We start from the raw sequence: 14,229 nt of genomic DNA on the forward strand, positions 1-14,229 counted from the left end.
TGTGGATGTCTAGGCTGATTAGCTTGTGGTCGGATCTGACCAACGATGAATATTCCTCTGGTGTGGAACACTGGTTTCCCATGTTGGTAATGACCAGGTCTAGGATATTGCTGCCCCTGGTGGGGGTGTGAATAAGTTGATCCAAGGCGTTGGAATTTATGAATTCTAGAAAACGTTGAGCAAAAGAGTTGGTGCATGAATAATTTTCCCAGTTAATGGTGGGGTAGTTGAAATCGCCCATTATTAGGGTGTTGGGTTGTACCCTAATACTTTCCAGTGTATCAAGAAATGAGGAGTGTGAATCCTGGGCATGGTGGGGGGTCTGTAGCAAGCTACAATTTGGATTGTGGTCTTGTCCAGAGTTAGTTGCACTTGGATAATCTCGGATGCATTATGCTGTGCAACTAGCCTGGAGGTGTGGATATCCTTAATGAATATGGACACGCCTCCGCTTTTAGTGCTTCTTTCTGGGTTAGGTGGTCGAAAGGTGTGGTATGAATTGAAGCCTGGTAATGTAGGGGTGCTCTCTGGAGCTTTGAACCAGGTCTCTATCACTGCATAGATCTCAATGTTCTCCATTTTAAGGAGTGCCTCGAGTGAGTGCATTTTGAGGTTTAGACTTCTAGCATTGAGTAGCATTACCCTCAGATTTTGCTTGCATATATATATCCCATTCATATGATAGAAACCTCATTGACTGAAACGCATTTGACTGAAACCATAAAACTGAAATTTCAAAAGACTGAAAACTCACTTGACTGAAACCCATAAGAATAAAACCCATAATACTAAATTTCAACATACTAAATTGTAAACTGGACCATATACAACCTACCCCACCCCCCAACTATATATACTAATTTCAGGATTGCACGACAGAGGGGAAAATGGCTTATACTTTTCACTTTCCTTACAGTAGCCTACATGCTGCCACTACTATGTCAACATTGTCACTGAAACCATCGTGTGATGTAAATCAGACTCCTGTACGACATATCACGTTTTTGCCCCCATACTTCCCGCTACTTATTTATTCTAACTCCGAGATCACACTACAGTGAGGATATGGATGAATTTTCAATCCCCACTGTACCACGATCTCCATGCAGATAGTCGAATACACTTATGTGAATGCAGTAGTGCATTCAAATAAGTGTAATTCGAGTATCCCATCCACTTTCCTTTTGTGCACGACATTCTGAATTTTGCTGCTGACAGAATGTGGATTACAATAATAAAACCATATATATATATATATATATATATATATATATATATATATATATATATATATATATATATATATATATATATATATATATATATATATATATATATATATATATATATATATATATATATATATATATATATATATATATATATATATATATATATATATATATATATATATATATATATATATACATATATATGGGTCTAGGACACTTACCCAAAGTAATTTTCCACCGAATCGCTAATGGGTGGACACACTTGCGCAAAAGTGCTGTTCATTGAAGCAGCACTTTCTCGTAAGTTTCTGTGTTGTGCCAGTTGTACTATGGTACAGGTAAGGGAAAGTTCCCTTTTCCCCACTGTAGTGCAACCTCTAAGTGAGAATATTAAAGTAGAGGAGATGTGGGGGGTGCAGCCCCCCTGCATAAACTAGGATTTAGTGTTTTTTTTTTTTTTTTTTTTTTTTAGGAACACACTTTAACAAAAGTGCTTTTTGCATAAAAGCACTTTCGTTAAAGTGTGTTCATTGATAGTGGATTCGGGATGTTGAACATTCATTCAACAGTCCTAGTTCCATATACATCTATACATATATATATATATATATATATATATATATATATATATATATATATATATATGGGTCTACCTGATAACACCGACATGCCAAAACACCGACAACGAAATAACTGACACGACAAAACCGAAAGCTCAAAAACACAAAACTTCACATGCCAACAAACCACAATCCCGACAATCAACAAAACAAATACCTTTCCCGAAAAACATACACACAACACAAGCACACCAAAAACCTTACAAACCTTCACTAAACCTTACATACACAACTATCTATGCACTAATCTTAACCAAAACCCTAACCTTAAGGACCGTCACTATTGCACACTTACCTTACCCGCACCCTAACTCTAACTCACTTAATCTGCCCCTAACCCTTAAGTCTGTCACTATCGTACACTTACCTTACCAGCACCCTAACCCTAACTCACTTAATCCACCCCTAAACCTAAAGACTGTCACTATCACACACTTACCTTACCCACACCCTGACCCTAACGTCCATCCCTATTGCACACTTACCTTAGCATGTCGGTGTTCTCAGCGTCGGGATTCTCAACTTTCGGTCTTCTCCATTGTCGATCTTCTGGTGTCAGTGTTCTCGTTGTCAGCGTTGTGGACTTTCGCGTTTTCAGGTAGACCCATATACATATATATATATATATATATATATATATATATATATTATATATATAAAAAACTATATACATATATATATATATATATATATATATACACACACACACACACACACACACACACACACACACACACACACACACACACACATATATATATGTATATATGTATATGTGTGTGTGTGTGTGTGTGTGTGTGTGTGTGTGTGTGTGTGTGTGTACATGTCTATCTATATCTATATATATATATATATATATATATATATATATATATATATATATATATACACATATATATGTAAAATCCTTGTTCATAAGATGTGCGTGTTATGGGAGTAGTAGCAGCATTCCAAGCATTCATTCAGGACCACTTGGAAGCATTGTAGGATAGTATTTCACAGGCACAGTCAGCACACAGATTAGCTATGACTCACAACCCAGGCATTTGGCATTTGCTTTGTTTTTACAAGTCTGGTAATGTCAGTAATAAGTGAATACAAATAAAGCATGTGTTGTTTTTAAGGGCAGCAATTCTGTGAGTGTTTGAAACATCTGCTGGATAGGTCTATGTGTATACCTGGTATGTCTGGGACAGTCTCAGGCATTTAATGCAGTAGGATGCAGGCTATTCATCGGGCAGTAAATTTGTTTCTGCTTTTTGTTGTCTTCATGGTTGTGACTATTGTATGCATGAAGAAGGTGTATACTGCAGTTTAGAGGAGTTCTATTAGCTATTAGCAACCCATATAAAATGCACTGTTGCACTGCAGTCATACCAGTGTTTTTGTTCTGGAAAGTCATGTTTGTTGATGTGCTCACTTTGCCTCTCACAGTGCACTCCATTTTGTGCATTTAGACAGCAAGACTTAAAAGCTACTGTTCTTTTTTCTAATTTTCTGGAGGTGATGTAGAAACCTTTACTTTTATAACGGTATCCAGTGGCATAATAAGCTCTCTGGGCTGTTGGGTTGGGAAATGTCCATTTAGAAGCACTGGGGAAAGTCATTTTCACAGGTCAATCCAACATATGTCAGGAAAGATTTTGGACCCAAATAGGGTGATCAATAACTGAGATACTGTGGTCTATTTCCATGAAAAAATGTCATATGAATATTTCTTGTATAACTTAAATCTGGATGAATTTATACGGGATGTGATGGTATACATATCTAATGCTCATAAATTTGTCATTGATCGTTGGTGTCTAAGCCCATTATCTCGATATTTATACTTGTTTAGCAGTAATGCATAAATAATTATCATATTTATATAAGAGCTTTAGGCAGTATCTACTTGGAAGCCTTGTAGATCAGCGTCTCCCTGATCAGCAATGACTCATCACCATATAGGAGTAGTCAGTAAGTGAGACACTTCGATTCCTTTTTATTTAAAATGATGAGTATATATACTGTATAATATTTCCACTAATAACTTAATAACTTGAATCAGATGGGGTTTATATACTAGTTCATGACATTAGTCAAATGATACATAATGCTGTAAAACTGCAAGGGTGGCTGTTACTTATCTATCTTCACTTTCCAAGTATTTGTAGTTTGTTTACTGATAAAATATTTAAATCTGCATAAATATTTTGTTATGATGTCCACTTCAAAGCATTGTACAACAGCATTTCTTTGCCATAAATATTATATTTCTGTAAATACCACAAGCATTGTCTACCTGGATGCATTGTGAAACAACATCCATATCTTCATTCACCACAGAGCTCAGGAGTAGTTTCTCAGAGTAATCGGGGTTCTTCGTACCACTGAAATGGTTTATGTAGAGCAGGTCTTCCCATCTGGGATCACCCCCCCCCCACACACACACACACACACAAATAACTTGATGAACTTTGAAGTCATTGTATTTTTAAGGAAAATGGAAATTCCCAACCTTGCAATGATTTGTAAGGTTTCATATGACTGCAACTCACATAACAGTTTGAACAAAAACTAAGGCCATTATATTTAAAACCAATGTGAGGAAACTGCCATTCTAAGGAATATACTGTTGCAACTTCTACACTTAATGCATTTTTGTGTTAAATTCTGATAAAATGCTGGTATGCTGCACACTGTTTTAGTCAGAAAAATATGTCGATGTATAAAAATATGCCATGATTTTATTTATGCTTGCTACACTGTAAAAGGAAAATAATTATTGTGTTTTGAAAATACAAAAATAAACAAATGAAATACAATATGATTTCATTTGCAAGGTGCTGCTGGAACTAGCTTTGAAATTTAATTTTTCTGTGATTTGACATGGAACCATTTTATTTATGTTTTTACTGTATTTGATTGCTCAGCTTTGTGCTTTGCCTGTCAAATGCATGCATATGACAACTATAAACAACAGAGAAGCTTATTGAAATATTCAGTGTTTAGGATTAGATTATTCTTCTGTTATCCTAGTTGTAGCAGTTCTCTGCAGAGTCTGCATGTCCTTCCTGTGGTCGAGTGAGTTTTAAAGATATACAGGTAGGGCCGTGTGTGTGCATATGCCTTCTGTGAAGGTTGGGTGCTGGGCTGGCAATGCAACACGATAAAAACCTCACTGCCAATCAATTTGTGGACTGGTGATCTGCTGTGGTGACCCCTAACTGGGAAAACCTGAAAGACATTGCTTTTATCTTAGCCATAGCAGAGAAATTAACAAGTAACTGTATCTTAATTAATGCTGAAATCACTGAAATATACTTAGCTTTGTAAAGTTGTGTAAGCCTTAATGGCAATACCACTTTAGTTATATCAGATGCATGCTGGGTTAAGCTACTCATTAATATATAATACAATTAATTTTTGTTCAAAGTTTATCTGAGCTGGAGAATAGAAGTCTGCATTCACAAAGTCTTCAACAATATTATTAGTTTGTATAAAAGGCAAGACTGCTCTGCTTGTAACAGCAAATCAGATCTGCATCATTTTTTCCCCTTGATTTTTCTTTGAAACTAAAAAGTGAAATTCATGTTTTTCCATAGAAATTAGGGTGTGACGATTAGTTTAGATTTCTTGCTTCATTATGTGAGGCCCATAATTTTCAGAGATCATCTGTTATAACACAAAAGAAAGTGAAACATAAATCGAATAACATTTATATGGGCTGTTAAATTACACTGTCTGAGTAGGGAATATGCCAAAACCTGATTTAATAAAAGCAGTTCCTGTAAATAAAAATAAGCAGTCCCCTTAAATTTCACTTTTTCGTTTCAAAGAAAAATCAAGGTTAAAAAATAAACTAATCGTCACACCCTAATTTCTATGGAAAAACATGAAACTGAAAAGCTCTGTACTGACGTCTTAGTTAAACTTTCAGTTGTCCAGCATAAATAGCTCTGAAGACTTCAGTACAAGCTTATTTGCTTTAGCCTGTCTAGGTTGTTTCAATGACATGCACAATGCTCTTGGTAATGCATCTCTTTGTACTTTTGGCACTTTGCCTGTTTCCTCCAGTCAGCAGTTCAAATGTGGTGTTTAAAAATAATGGCTATGAAAACGTAGTTATCGCAATCCATCCTGAAATACCAGAAAATGATGATATTATCAGAAAAATACAGGTAATTGCAGTTTTCGATTTACTTCATTTATGTACTGTTTAGAGGATAATCTAGTGACTTATTGTTATCAATATAGAGAGAAAAGAAACAGATAAAAGTAAACGTATTACTAAGTTCTGAGAATGACTTTTGTGAAGGATGCCCTGTGCATAAATTGAATTTAGAGCTCATGGTGTTCAGGGACATGGCTTGCTGCTAAGTAATGACTTCCAAGTAATATTCTGGTATACTATCTCTCTCTCTCTCTCTCTCTCTCTCTTTCTCTCTTTCTCTATCTGTCCAACTATCTATCTATTTATCTATTTATCTATCATAATGCTGAATTTCATGACATTGAGATTAGAACATCAAAAATTCAAAACATTGAAAACTCAGAACATTGAAAGTGTGCTTCATAACAAAACTATAATGCATATATAAATAACACCCTCTCCACCTACAACAACACCTAACTAACAAACACACTGTCTACTACGTTTCTGCAGGGAGGCAAGCCCCCTGCAACCCCCCCCCATGTGGGGGGCTCTGCCCCCCCACCCCGTAAATTAAATATACCAACTCCAAGATCATCACACTAGAGTGGAAAAAAAGTTAATTAACTTTTTTCCACTGTAGTGTGATCTTGGAGTTGGTATATTTAATTTACAGGGGGAAGAGCCCCCCACATGGGGGGGTGAATGGGGCTTGCCTCCTGTAGAAACGTAGTAGAAAATATGTTTGTTAGTTAGGTGCTGTTGTAGGTGTAGGGGATGTTATTTACTTGTGTTGTGTAGTTTTCAATGTTATGAAGCACACTTTCGATGTTCTGAGTTTTCACTGTTTTGAATTTTAAATGTTCTGGTCTCAAGGTTATGAAATTCAACATTATGAAATTTCAGTGTTATGAAGTAGACCTCTATCTATCTATCTATCTATCTATCTATCTATCTATCTATCTATCTATCTATCTATCTATCTATGCAGGGTGTATAAAATAAACATATATTTATATGTTGCTTGTTTTAATTATGATAGTAACATTGGTCATATTTTTGGAGCTAACCAGTGTAGCTGTTTTTAGTAAATGAATGTAATTTAGAGGGTGGTTTCAGTCATTTCATCTAATTGCTTTATCATTCTATTAGTTCTCTAGTTCTACTTTATTTTCTGATTGTTGGTTGCCATATCAACCTAGTTTTGTTCTGTTACCCTGCAGAAATTCATGTGTAGTAAAGTTTTGCTTAAAAGTAACAAACAGGCTAATACACTCAAGTATACCAGCCTTTGACAGCAATTTAGTCGAATACCAAAGCATTTACTGTATTTTTTCTGTCTGTTTGCAAAAAAACTAAAAAAAAACAAAAAAGTACTTCTCCTTTCCTAAACTTTCCTAGCTAGTTGTTCCAGTGATCAGATTTTGCTGATCCCTGTGCTTTGTATTTGGTTCATGTGTTCCTCCATTTTCTTGTGTGGCCAGAGGTAGTTTCTTTACTCACCAGTGGGAGTGGGGAGTACTGAGCTGCTTGTTTGTCCTCAGAGGATTGGTTAGAGATAGCAACTAGTAATTTGTTGGCCATTTTGGGTCATTTCCTGTTTTTTCCAGCCCCCTGCTATAAAGCACACTTTGGCGGGCTTTTTCTGGCTTTAGAGAACTTGGCATAGCTCCTCGTGGTCCCCTGAAGAGTTCCTAAGCCAGCAGAGAGCAGAAAAAGCAACTTTCTTGATTATAAGTATTTTTTAAACATTTTATTTTGCATTTTTTGATCTTTTGAGCTTTTCAACTACTGTTTGTGCCTATATTACTGTTTTATTACCTGATTTTCCTGTTTTTCTGTGCTTAAATTGTTGATTGCACTTGTTGGCTAAAGTTTTGCTTAAAAGTAACAAACAGGCTAATACACTCAATTGTACCAGCCTTTGATAGCAATTTAGTTGAATACCAAAGCATTTACTGTATTTTTTCTGTCTGTTTGCAAAAAAACTAAAAAAAACCCCAAAAAAATACTTCTCCTTTCCTAAACTTTCCTAGCTAGTTGTTCCAGTGATCAGATTTTGCTGATCCGGTTCCTGTGTTCCTCCATTTTCTTGTGTGGCCAGAGGTAGTTTCTTTACTCACCAGTGGGAGTGGGGAGTACTGAGCTGCTTGTTTGTCCTCAGAGGAGTGGTTAGAGACAGCAACTAGTAATTCGTTGGCCATTTTGGGTCATTTCCTGTTTTCTCCAGCCCCCTGCTATAAAGCCCACTGTTGCATACAAGAGCAGCGACGGTTAAACAAGGTTAAACTATTCGGGCTACCTAAATTCCACTCTTCAAATTTTCCCTTAAAACTACCTTCCTCGAACTGTACTGCCGATCTAACCAGCGTATCCTATAACTAAAAACTTCATCTCTACTTGATTCCCAAGTAGACTATTCTCTATCTGTAAAGCCTAGCACTTGCTCCTACAGTACTTGCACCTTGATAAAGCACTATTAGTATAGATAGTACCCCACCAGCCTAGAACCCACATCCCCCGGAGTCTTTTGTAAGTTTTTTTATCTATTACTTCTAGCATGTCGAGGGATCAGTTGCTAGTGTCCTCTCCTGCTCAACTGGTGAACCTGGGAATATTGAGGAAATATGTTACAATTGCCTCATGTACACAGACAATCCTCTCCTTCTCCCACAAAACACAAATACATGCAAGAGATGCAACTATACGGCCAAACTGGAGGCTGAGCTCTCTCAACATAGGACTGGCAAGACCAGACAGGAGGAGAAGGTAACCACACACACTACATACCCAGTCACACATAGTACCATCACAACTTCAAATCATACACATAATCACACAAAGACATACTCGGAGGCTCTGGCCAAAAATCTACCAAAACAGCAGAGGCCTCAAAGCAGACACCCAAACAACTACCACCTCAGGACCCAATACATGCAACACATAGACCACACAGTCAGAGTGTCAAACAGTCACAGCCCTTAAGGCCAAACACAATGCCAGACACACTAGTCATTGGTGACTCCATAGTCAGGCACACTGACGTCCCGCTCACCAGACTGAGTAAGGAGAAGGTCACAGTAAGCTGCCTGTAGAATCCGCCACATAACGCAAACACTCAGGTCTCTCAACAGCAGGTACAAGTATGACTCAGTCATTGTCCATGCTGGTGTCAACGACCTGTCCTTGGACTACATGAAAAGAGACATTGAGGAGCTCTCTGATTATGTAGCCCAGGCAGGTATGACCCTGACCTTGAGCAGTATCCTACCTTCACCTAGAATAATGCCACAATACAGTGATAAGATGATCAGCTTTAATAACTGGCTTAAATTTTGGTGTCATTCAAAGGGGATCCAATGTCTGTCTGCCTGGGATGACATGCTGGACAAGCCACGCTCGGCTTGCACCTGTCACCCTGGGCTTCCGGATATTGGCAAAGGCTCTTGCCACCCCATAGTGCCTTTTAGGCAAGGCTCAAATTCTAAACCTACCACCCTAGAACACAAAAAGGAAAAACTAAGGGTAATGCTGCTCAATGCCAGAAGTCTCAATCTCAAGATGCGAGGCCCTTCTCAGTATGGAGAACATCGATGTCTGTGCTGTGACAGAAACCTGGTTCAAGGCTCCTGAGAGCACCCCAGCACTATCAGGTTTCACCTCATATCATGCGCCCCAAAATCCGGACAACACCAAGAAAGGAGGGTGTCCATATTCATAAAAGACACACACACCTCAAGGTTGGTGGCAACGCACGATGCATCGGAGACCATCCAGGTGCAATTAACCATAGGCAAGACTGCTCTGCAATTTGTAGCATGTTACAGGCCACCCTCTCAAACTCAGGAACCTCACATGGCCTTCCTGAAAACACTGGAGGGGACAAATGTATCTCCAAACACCATCATACTAGGTGATTTCAACTACCCTAATATAGACTGGGAACACTACTCAAGCCCAAACACTCTAGCCCAAAGGTTCCTGGAGTTCATAAACTCAAATGCCATGGAACAACTAGTCACCATCCCCACAAGAGGGGAAAACATACTTGATCTCATCATCATGAACATGGGATCACAATGTTCAACACCGGAAGTATACCCCTCACTGGTGAGATCAGCTCATAAACTAAACTCACTGGGGGTGATCATCCCGCCACCACCCGAAATAAAAGAGACCACAGTGAAAAACTACTCAAAAGCCGACTTCACACTTCTAAAAACTAGTGTGGTCTCCTTTAAGGCCCCTGAGCCAGTGGTAAACATTACTCAAACCGCTGAATCACTTACAAATGCCTTCTACCAGCACCTACAGGACTGCATGGATCAGGCAATCCCAAACAAAACTAAGACTCTTTGTACAAAGGCAAGCGTCCAGTCTGGTGGACCCCAGCCATAAACAAGCTCTACAACAAAGGAGGAAGCTACTACAAGATAGAGCAAAATCCTTGAAAGGTAAGACACCTTTGATCATTATAAGTAAAAACTAAGAGCTCTCATAAAATCATCCAAGGCAAATTTTGAGAGAAAAAAGGACTCAAAAGACAATCATAAGGCCTTCTTTAGCTATGTTAGAAACCTAGGAGGAAACTCCCAGATATGCTCAGAATTAGTTCAAAATGATGTGAAGATTACTGAACCTACACACATTGCCAACATACTGGCTGACAGGTTCAGTGCAAACTTCTTCCCTCCCCAAAGGAGAGATATCTATACCAGAGGATTGTAGCCCCCCAAACATCTCCAATGCCCAAGTGAGAACTGCTCTCTCCAAGGCAAAAAACACAGCATCCATGGGACCGGATGGTGTCCCCGGCTGTGTGCTCCACGAACTCAATGAGGAATTAAACCCTCAGTTATGACAGCTGTTTAATCTTAGCCTCACCTCAGGATAAGTACCCAAGGAGTGGTGCACGGCGACTGTGGTCCCACTTCACAAGGGCGGTGCCTCCACCGACCCTGGAAATTACCGTCCCATTAGCTTGACAAGCCTTATCTGCAAAGCCATGGAGAGGATCATAATGGAACTCATAAATAAAGACATAGGGAACTTGCAGACTTTGGATCCAACCCAGTTTGGCTTTGTCAAAGGCAGATCATGCCTTTTAAACTTGGTTGACTTTTTCGAAACAGTCACCAAGGCCATTGATGAGGGCAAGGCAGTCCATACAGCCTACCTCGACCTGGCAAAGGCTTTCAACACAATACCCCACTCAGGTATCATCGAAAAACTCATCAGCTTGAATGTAAACCCATACATCACAAGATAGGTTGCAAACTGGCTAAGTGACAGAACCCACAGGGTCAGAGTTGCTGGCGCCATGTCAGACTCAAAGCCTGTCACAAGTGGTGTCCCACAGGGCTCAGTCCTGGGACCACTCTTGTTCGGCATCTACTTTTCTGAAGTACAAGCAAACACAAGAGGGTTATGGCTGACAAAGTTTGCAGATGACTGCAAACTGGGCCATAGTCACATCTGACACAGATATCCTTCAGAAGGGCCTCACAGAAACGGATAACTGGTGCCAGAGCCATGGCCTAAAGTTAAACGCCAAGAAATGCATAGTCATACCCTTCGGGAAAAACAAGGTTACCTAGCTACCATATAGGTGGCAATCCACTGAGCACAGAAGAAGTCATCAGGGATCTGGAGACCCAGGTTGACAGTAACCTTTCGTTTGACACTCATGTTGCCAAAGTAGTTAGGAAAACCTTCTACATTGCCCACCTGATCATGAAGGGATTCACATCTAGGTCTAGGGAGGTCATCGTCCCCCTGTACTCATCACTCATTAGACCTATGATTGAGTACAATGCCCCATTCGGAATGTATCTGACCCGACACCTGCTGCAGCTGGAAAGGCCCCAAAAGTTCCTCACCAAAAGGATAAAGGGTCTCAAAAATATGTCTTATGCTGCCCGACTGAAAGAACTCCAGCTCTATTCAGTCGCATACCGCTTGCTCAGAGGTGACCTGTGCCTGACATATAAGGCCATGACAAACCCAGATTTGATGAATATGCTTCACCTCAAAAAATCTAGATCCCTCAGAACCACAAGGGCGGGAGACTTAAACCTTGACACGGTTATTAATAGAACGTGCTGGAGGGACAGATTCATCACCCAGAGACTCCCTATGCTGTGGAACAAAATCCCGGTACATGTGAGGCAGAGCACCTCGCTGGCCTTGTTCAAGAGAAATCTTGACCAATGGATGGGAGATCGCAGATATACCCCAGGGATTACTTCAGTGTCACTGCTTGACAGAGGCACAGCAAAATAATAGGCATAGTTTTCTTCAAACTAAAGGGGTGGCGAAAGCCACATAACTATGGGCTAGGCTTATAAATGCCTTCGGGCAGATAGCCTACTATGAACCTATGAACCTATGAACCTATGAACCATGTCTAGGATGTCTCTGAAAAGAAACAGGATCACATCTTTATGTTATAGTATACCTGGAGAGCAGTACTTTAAAAACATAAAACACAAATGGTGTTCCTGGAATATTTAGTTAATATAATAATATGTAGAAAATGAATAGGTACAGACAGTACAGTCAAGTAATAGTAGATCCAAAAGCATTTAGTCAAAAAAACACTGATAACTGAAATGTACAGAGCAGTTCACAGTAAAGCCCTGGGTACTATGTTAGTGCCAGTGAGTTAGACGGCCATGAGTTCTCTTCCGATGCCAGATTTTTGAAATCATGTTCTAGTACTGTAATTGCTGTATCATTTTTAGCATGACACCTTAAAATAATGCCTCCTTTGTCTAAGAAAGTGGTAGCTCAGGGGGTGTAAAAGGTTGCTTTGTACTTATCAAAAAGAGAAGGGGGTTTATATTTAGGATTCACTTTAAAAACTGAAAATCATGCGTAAGAAACCAAAAACATCAATTCACATGTCCAGCTCAATAAATGTCATAATATCTTTACCTAATACTGAATAATGCAGAAATAAGCTAAAATGTTGTATGTTCTAGGAAATTGTGATACTTGGTAAGGAGGAAATATCATAACACAAAGTAGTATTATTATAATCGTTTGAAAAATATGTATATTAGTTGTGTGGGCACAAGGCTTTCTTAAGTGAAGATTACAAATAAAAAATTTCATCTGTGACTACATCCTGTTATAAAATAATGTTGACATTTGTTTTGCATATATGCCATACAAAAAAATTGCCCACATTGATAAGTTACTTTATCCAGAGGTGAAAGCATGTTGTCACCATTATATTAAGTGAAATGTTGACATTACTTATTGCACATGCTAATTGCCACAGCATTATTGTCAAGTTTCTTTAATGACAGCATTATTTCTAACATAATTTCATGTACAATTAATGAAGACTGGCTGCTTTAAAGTAAATAATGACTGTAAGACACCTTTACTCATGATATAACATGTCAGTATATTGCTGCTTTGAAGTCAATATGCAGTACAAACCAATCCATAATCAGATATATAAAATACTTTAAACCCTCATATGTTAGATAACATAAAAGTAAAAAGAAAAACAAAAAAAAAACCTTACCTTAATGCTCTGAGCAGGGGGTCAAGCCCCCCTGCACTTCCAACATAGGGGGCTGCACCCCCACACCCCTCTACTTAAATATACCAACTCCGAGACTGCAGAAAAGGGAAATGTTCCCATTCTGCATGTATGGAGCCGTTGTCTTTCACATTCAAACTATTCAAAGTTTGATCATATGGTGTTAACCATATGACATTCAAACTTTGAAACGTTCGATAATTTAATAGGGACCCAAGAATTCCTATGACAGTGCTTTTTGTGTTGTTGTTCACCTTTTTAATTGACTCTGACTGTTCTTGACATTGCGGACTTCAACATATCAGGCCTGTCTGTAAACAACTACCTCTTTAAGTTTTTATAAGTTAATATTCATTAATTCATTAATGCTGTCATTTTAATCTCTGCCATCACTGTCTTCTTTTTTTCTTCAATCTTTTTTAGTGCTAGTGTCTTCTTTAGTGAATCCTGTCTTTGCAATATGTGGCCTAATTATTTGAGGTTTGGTTTTGCTATCAGATATTCCAATGAGCAGTCTGGGTTGATTTTCCTTGTGTATTAACTGATTTGATCTTCTTACAATCCACAGAATTCAGAAATGTTTTCTTATACCACAGTTCAATAGTGTGAATTTCTTGGTGCACAAAGTTACTTGTAGTCTAGCTCTCACAAGCATGTTATAAGTTATTACTGAAAAAAGTATAGCAT

General features: G+C 38.6%; 1 protein-coding gene across 1 annotated transcript in view; it reads left to right on the forward strand.

The window, feature by feature from the left end:
* Positions 1 to 5,808: 5,808 nt before the first annotated feature.
* LOC122814283 (calcium-activated chloride channel regulator 1-like) overlaps positions 5,809 to 14,229 on the forward strand; it is a 2,127,707-nt gene continuing 2,119,286 nt past the window's right edge. The window contains exon 1 of the mRNA XM_044086873.1: positions 5,809 to 6,015. Within this exon, the coding sequence (XP_043942808.1) occupies positions 5,845 to 6,015 (171 nt within the window). The 5' untranslated portion in view covers positions 5,809 to 5,844. The remainder of the gene's footprint in view (positions 6,016 to 14,229) is intronic.

The sequence above is a fragment of the Protopterus annectens genome, chromosome 10.part0, assembly GCF_019279795.1.
Source record: "Protopterus annectens isolate FY-2018-M chromosome 10.part0, PAN1.0, whole genome shotgun sequence".
Classification (NCBI taxonomy): Eukaryota; Metazoa; Chordata; order Ceratodontiformes; family Protopteridae; genus Protopterus; species Protopterus annectens.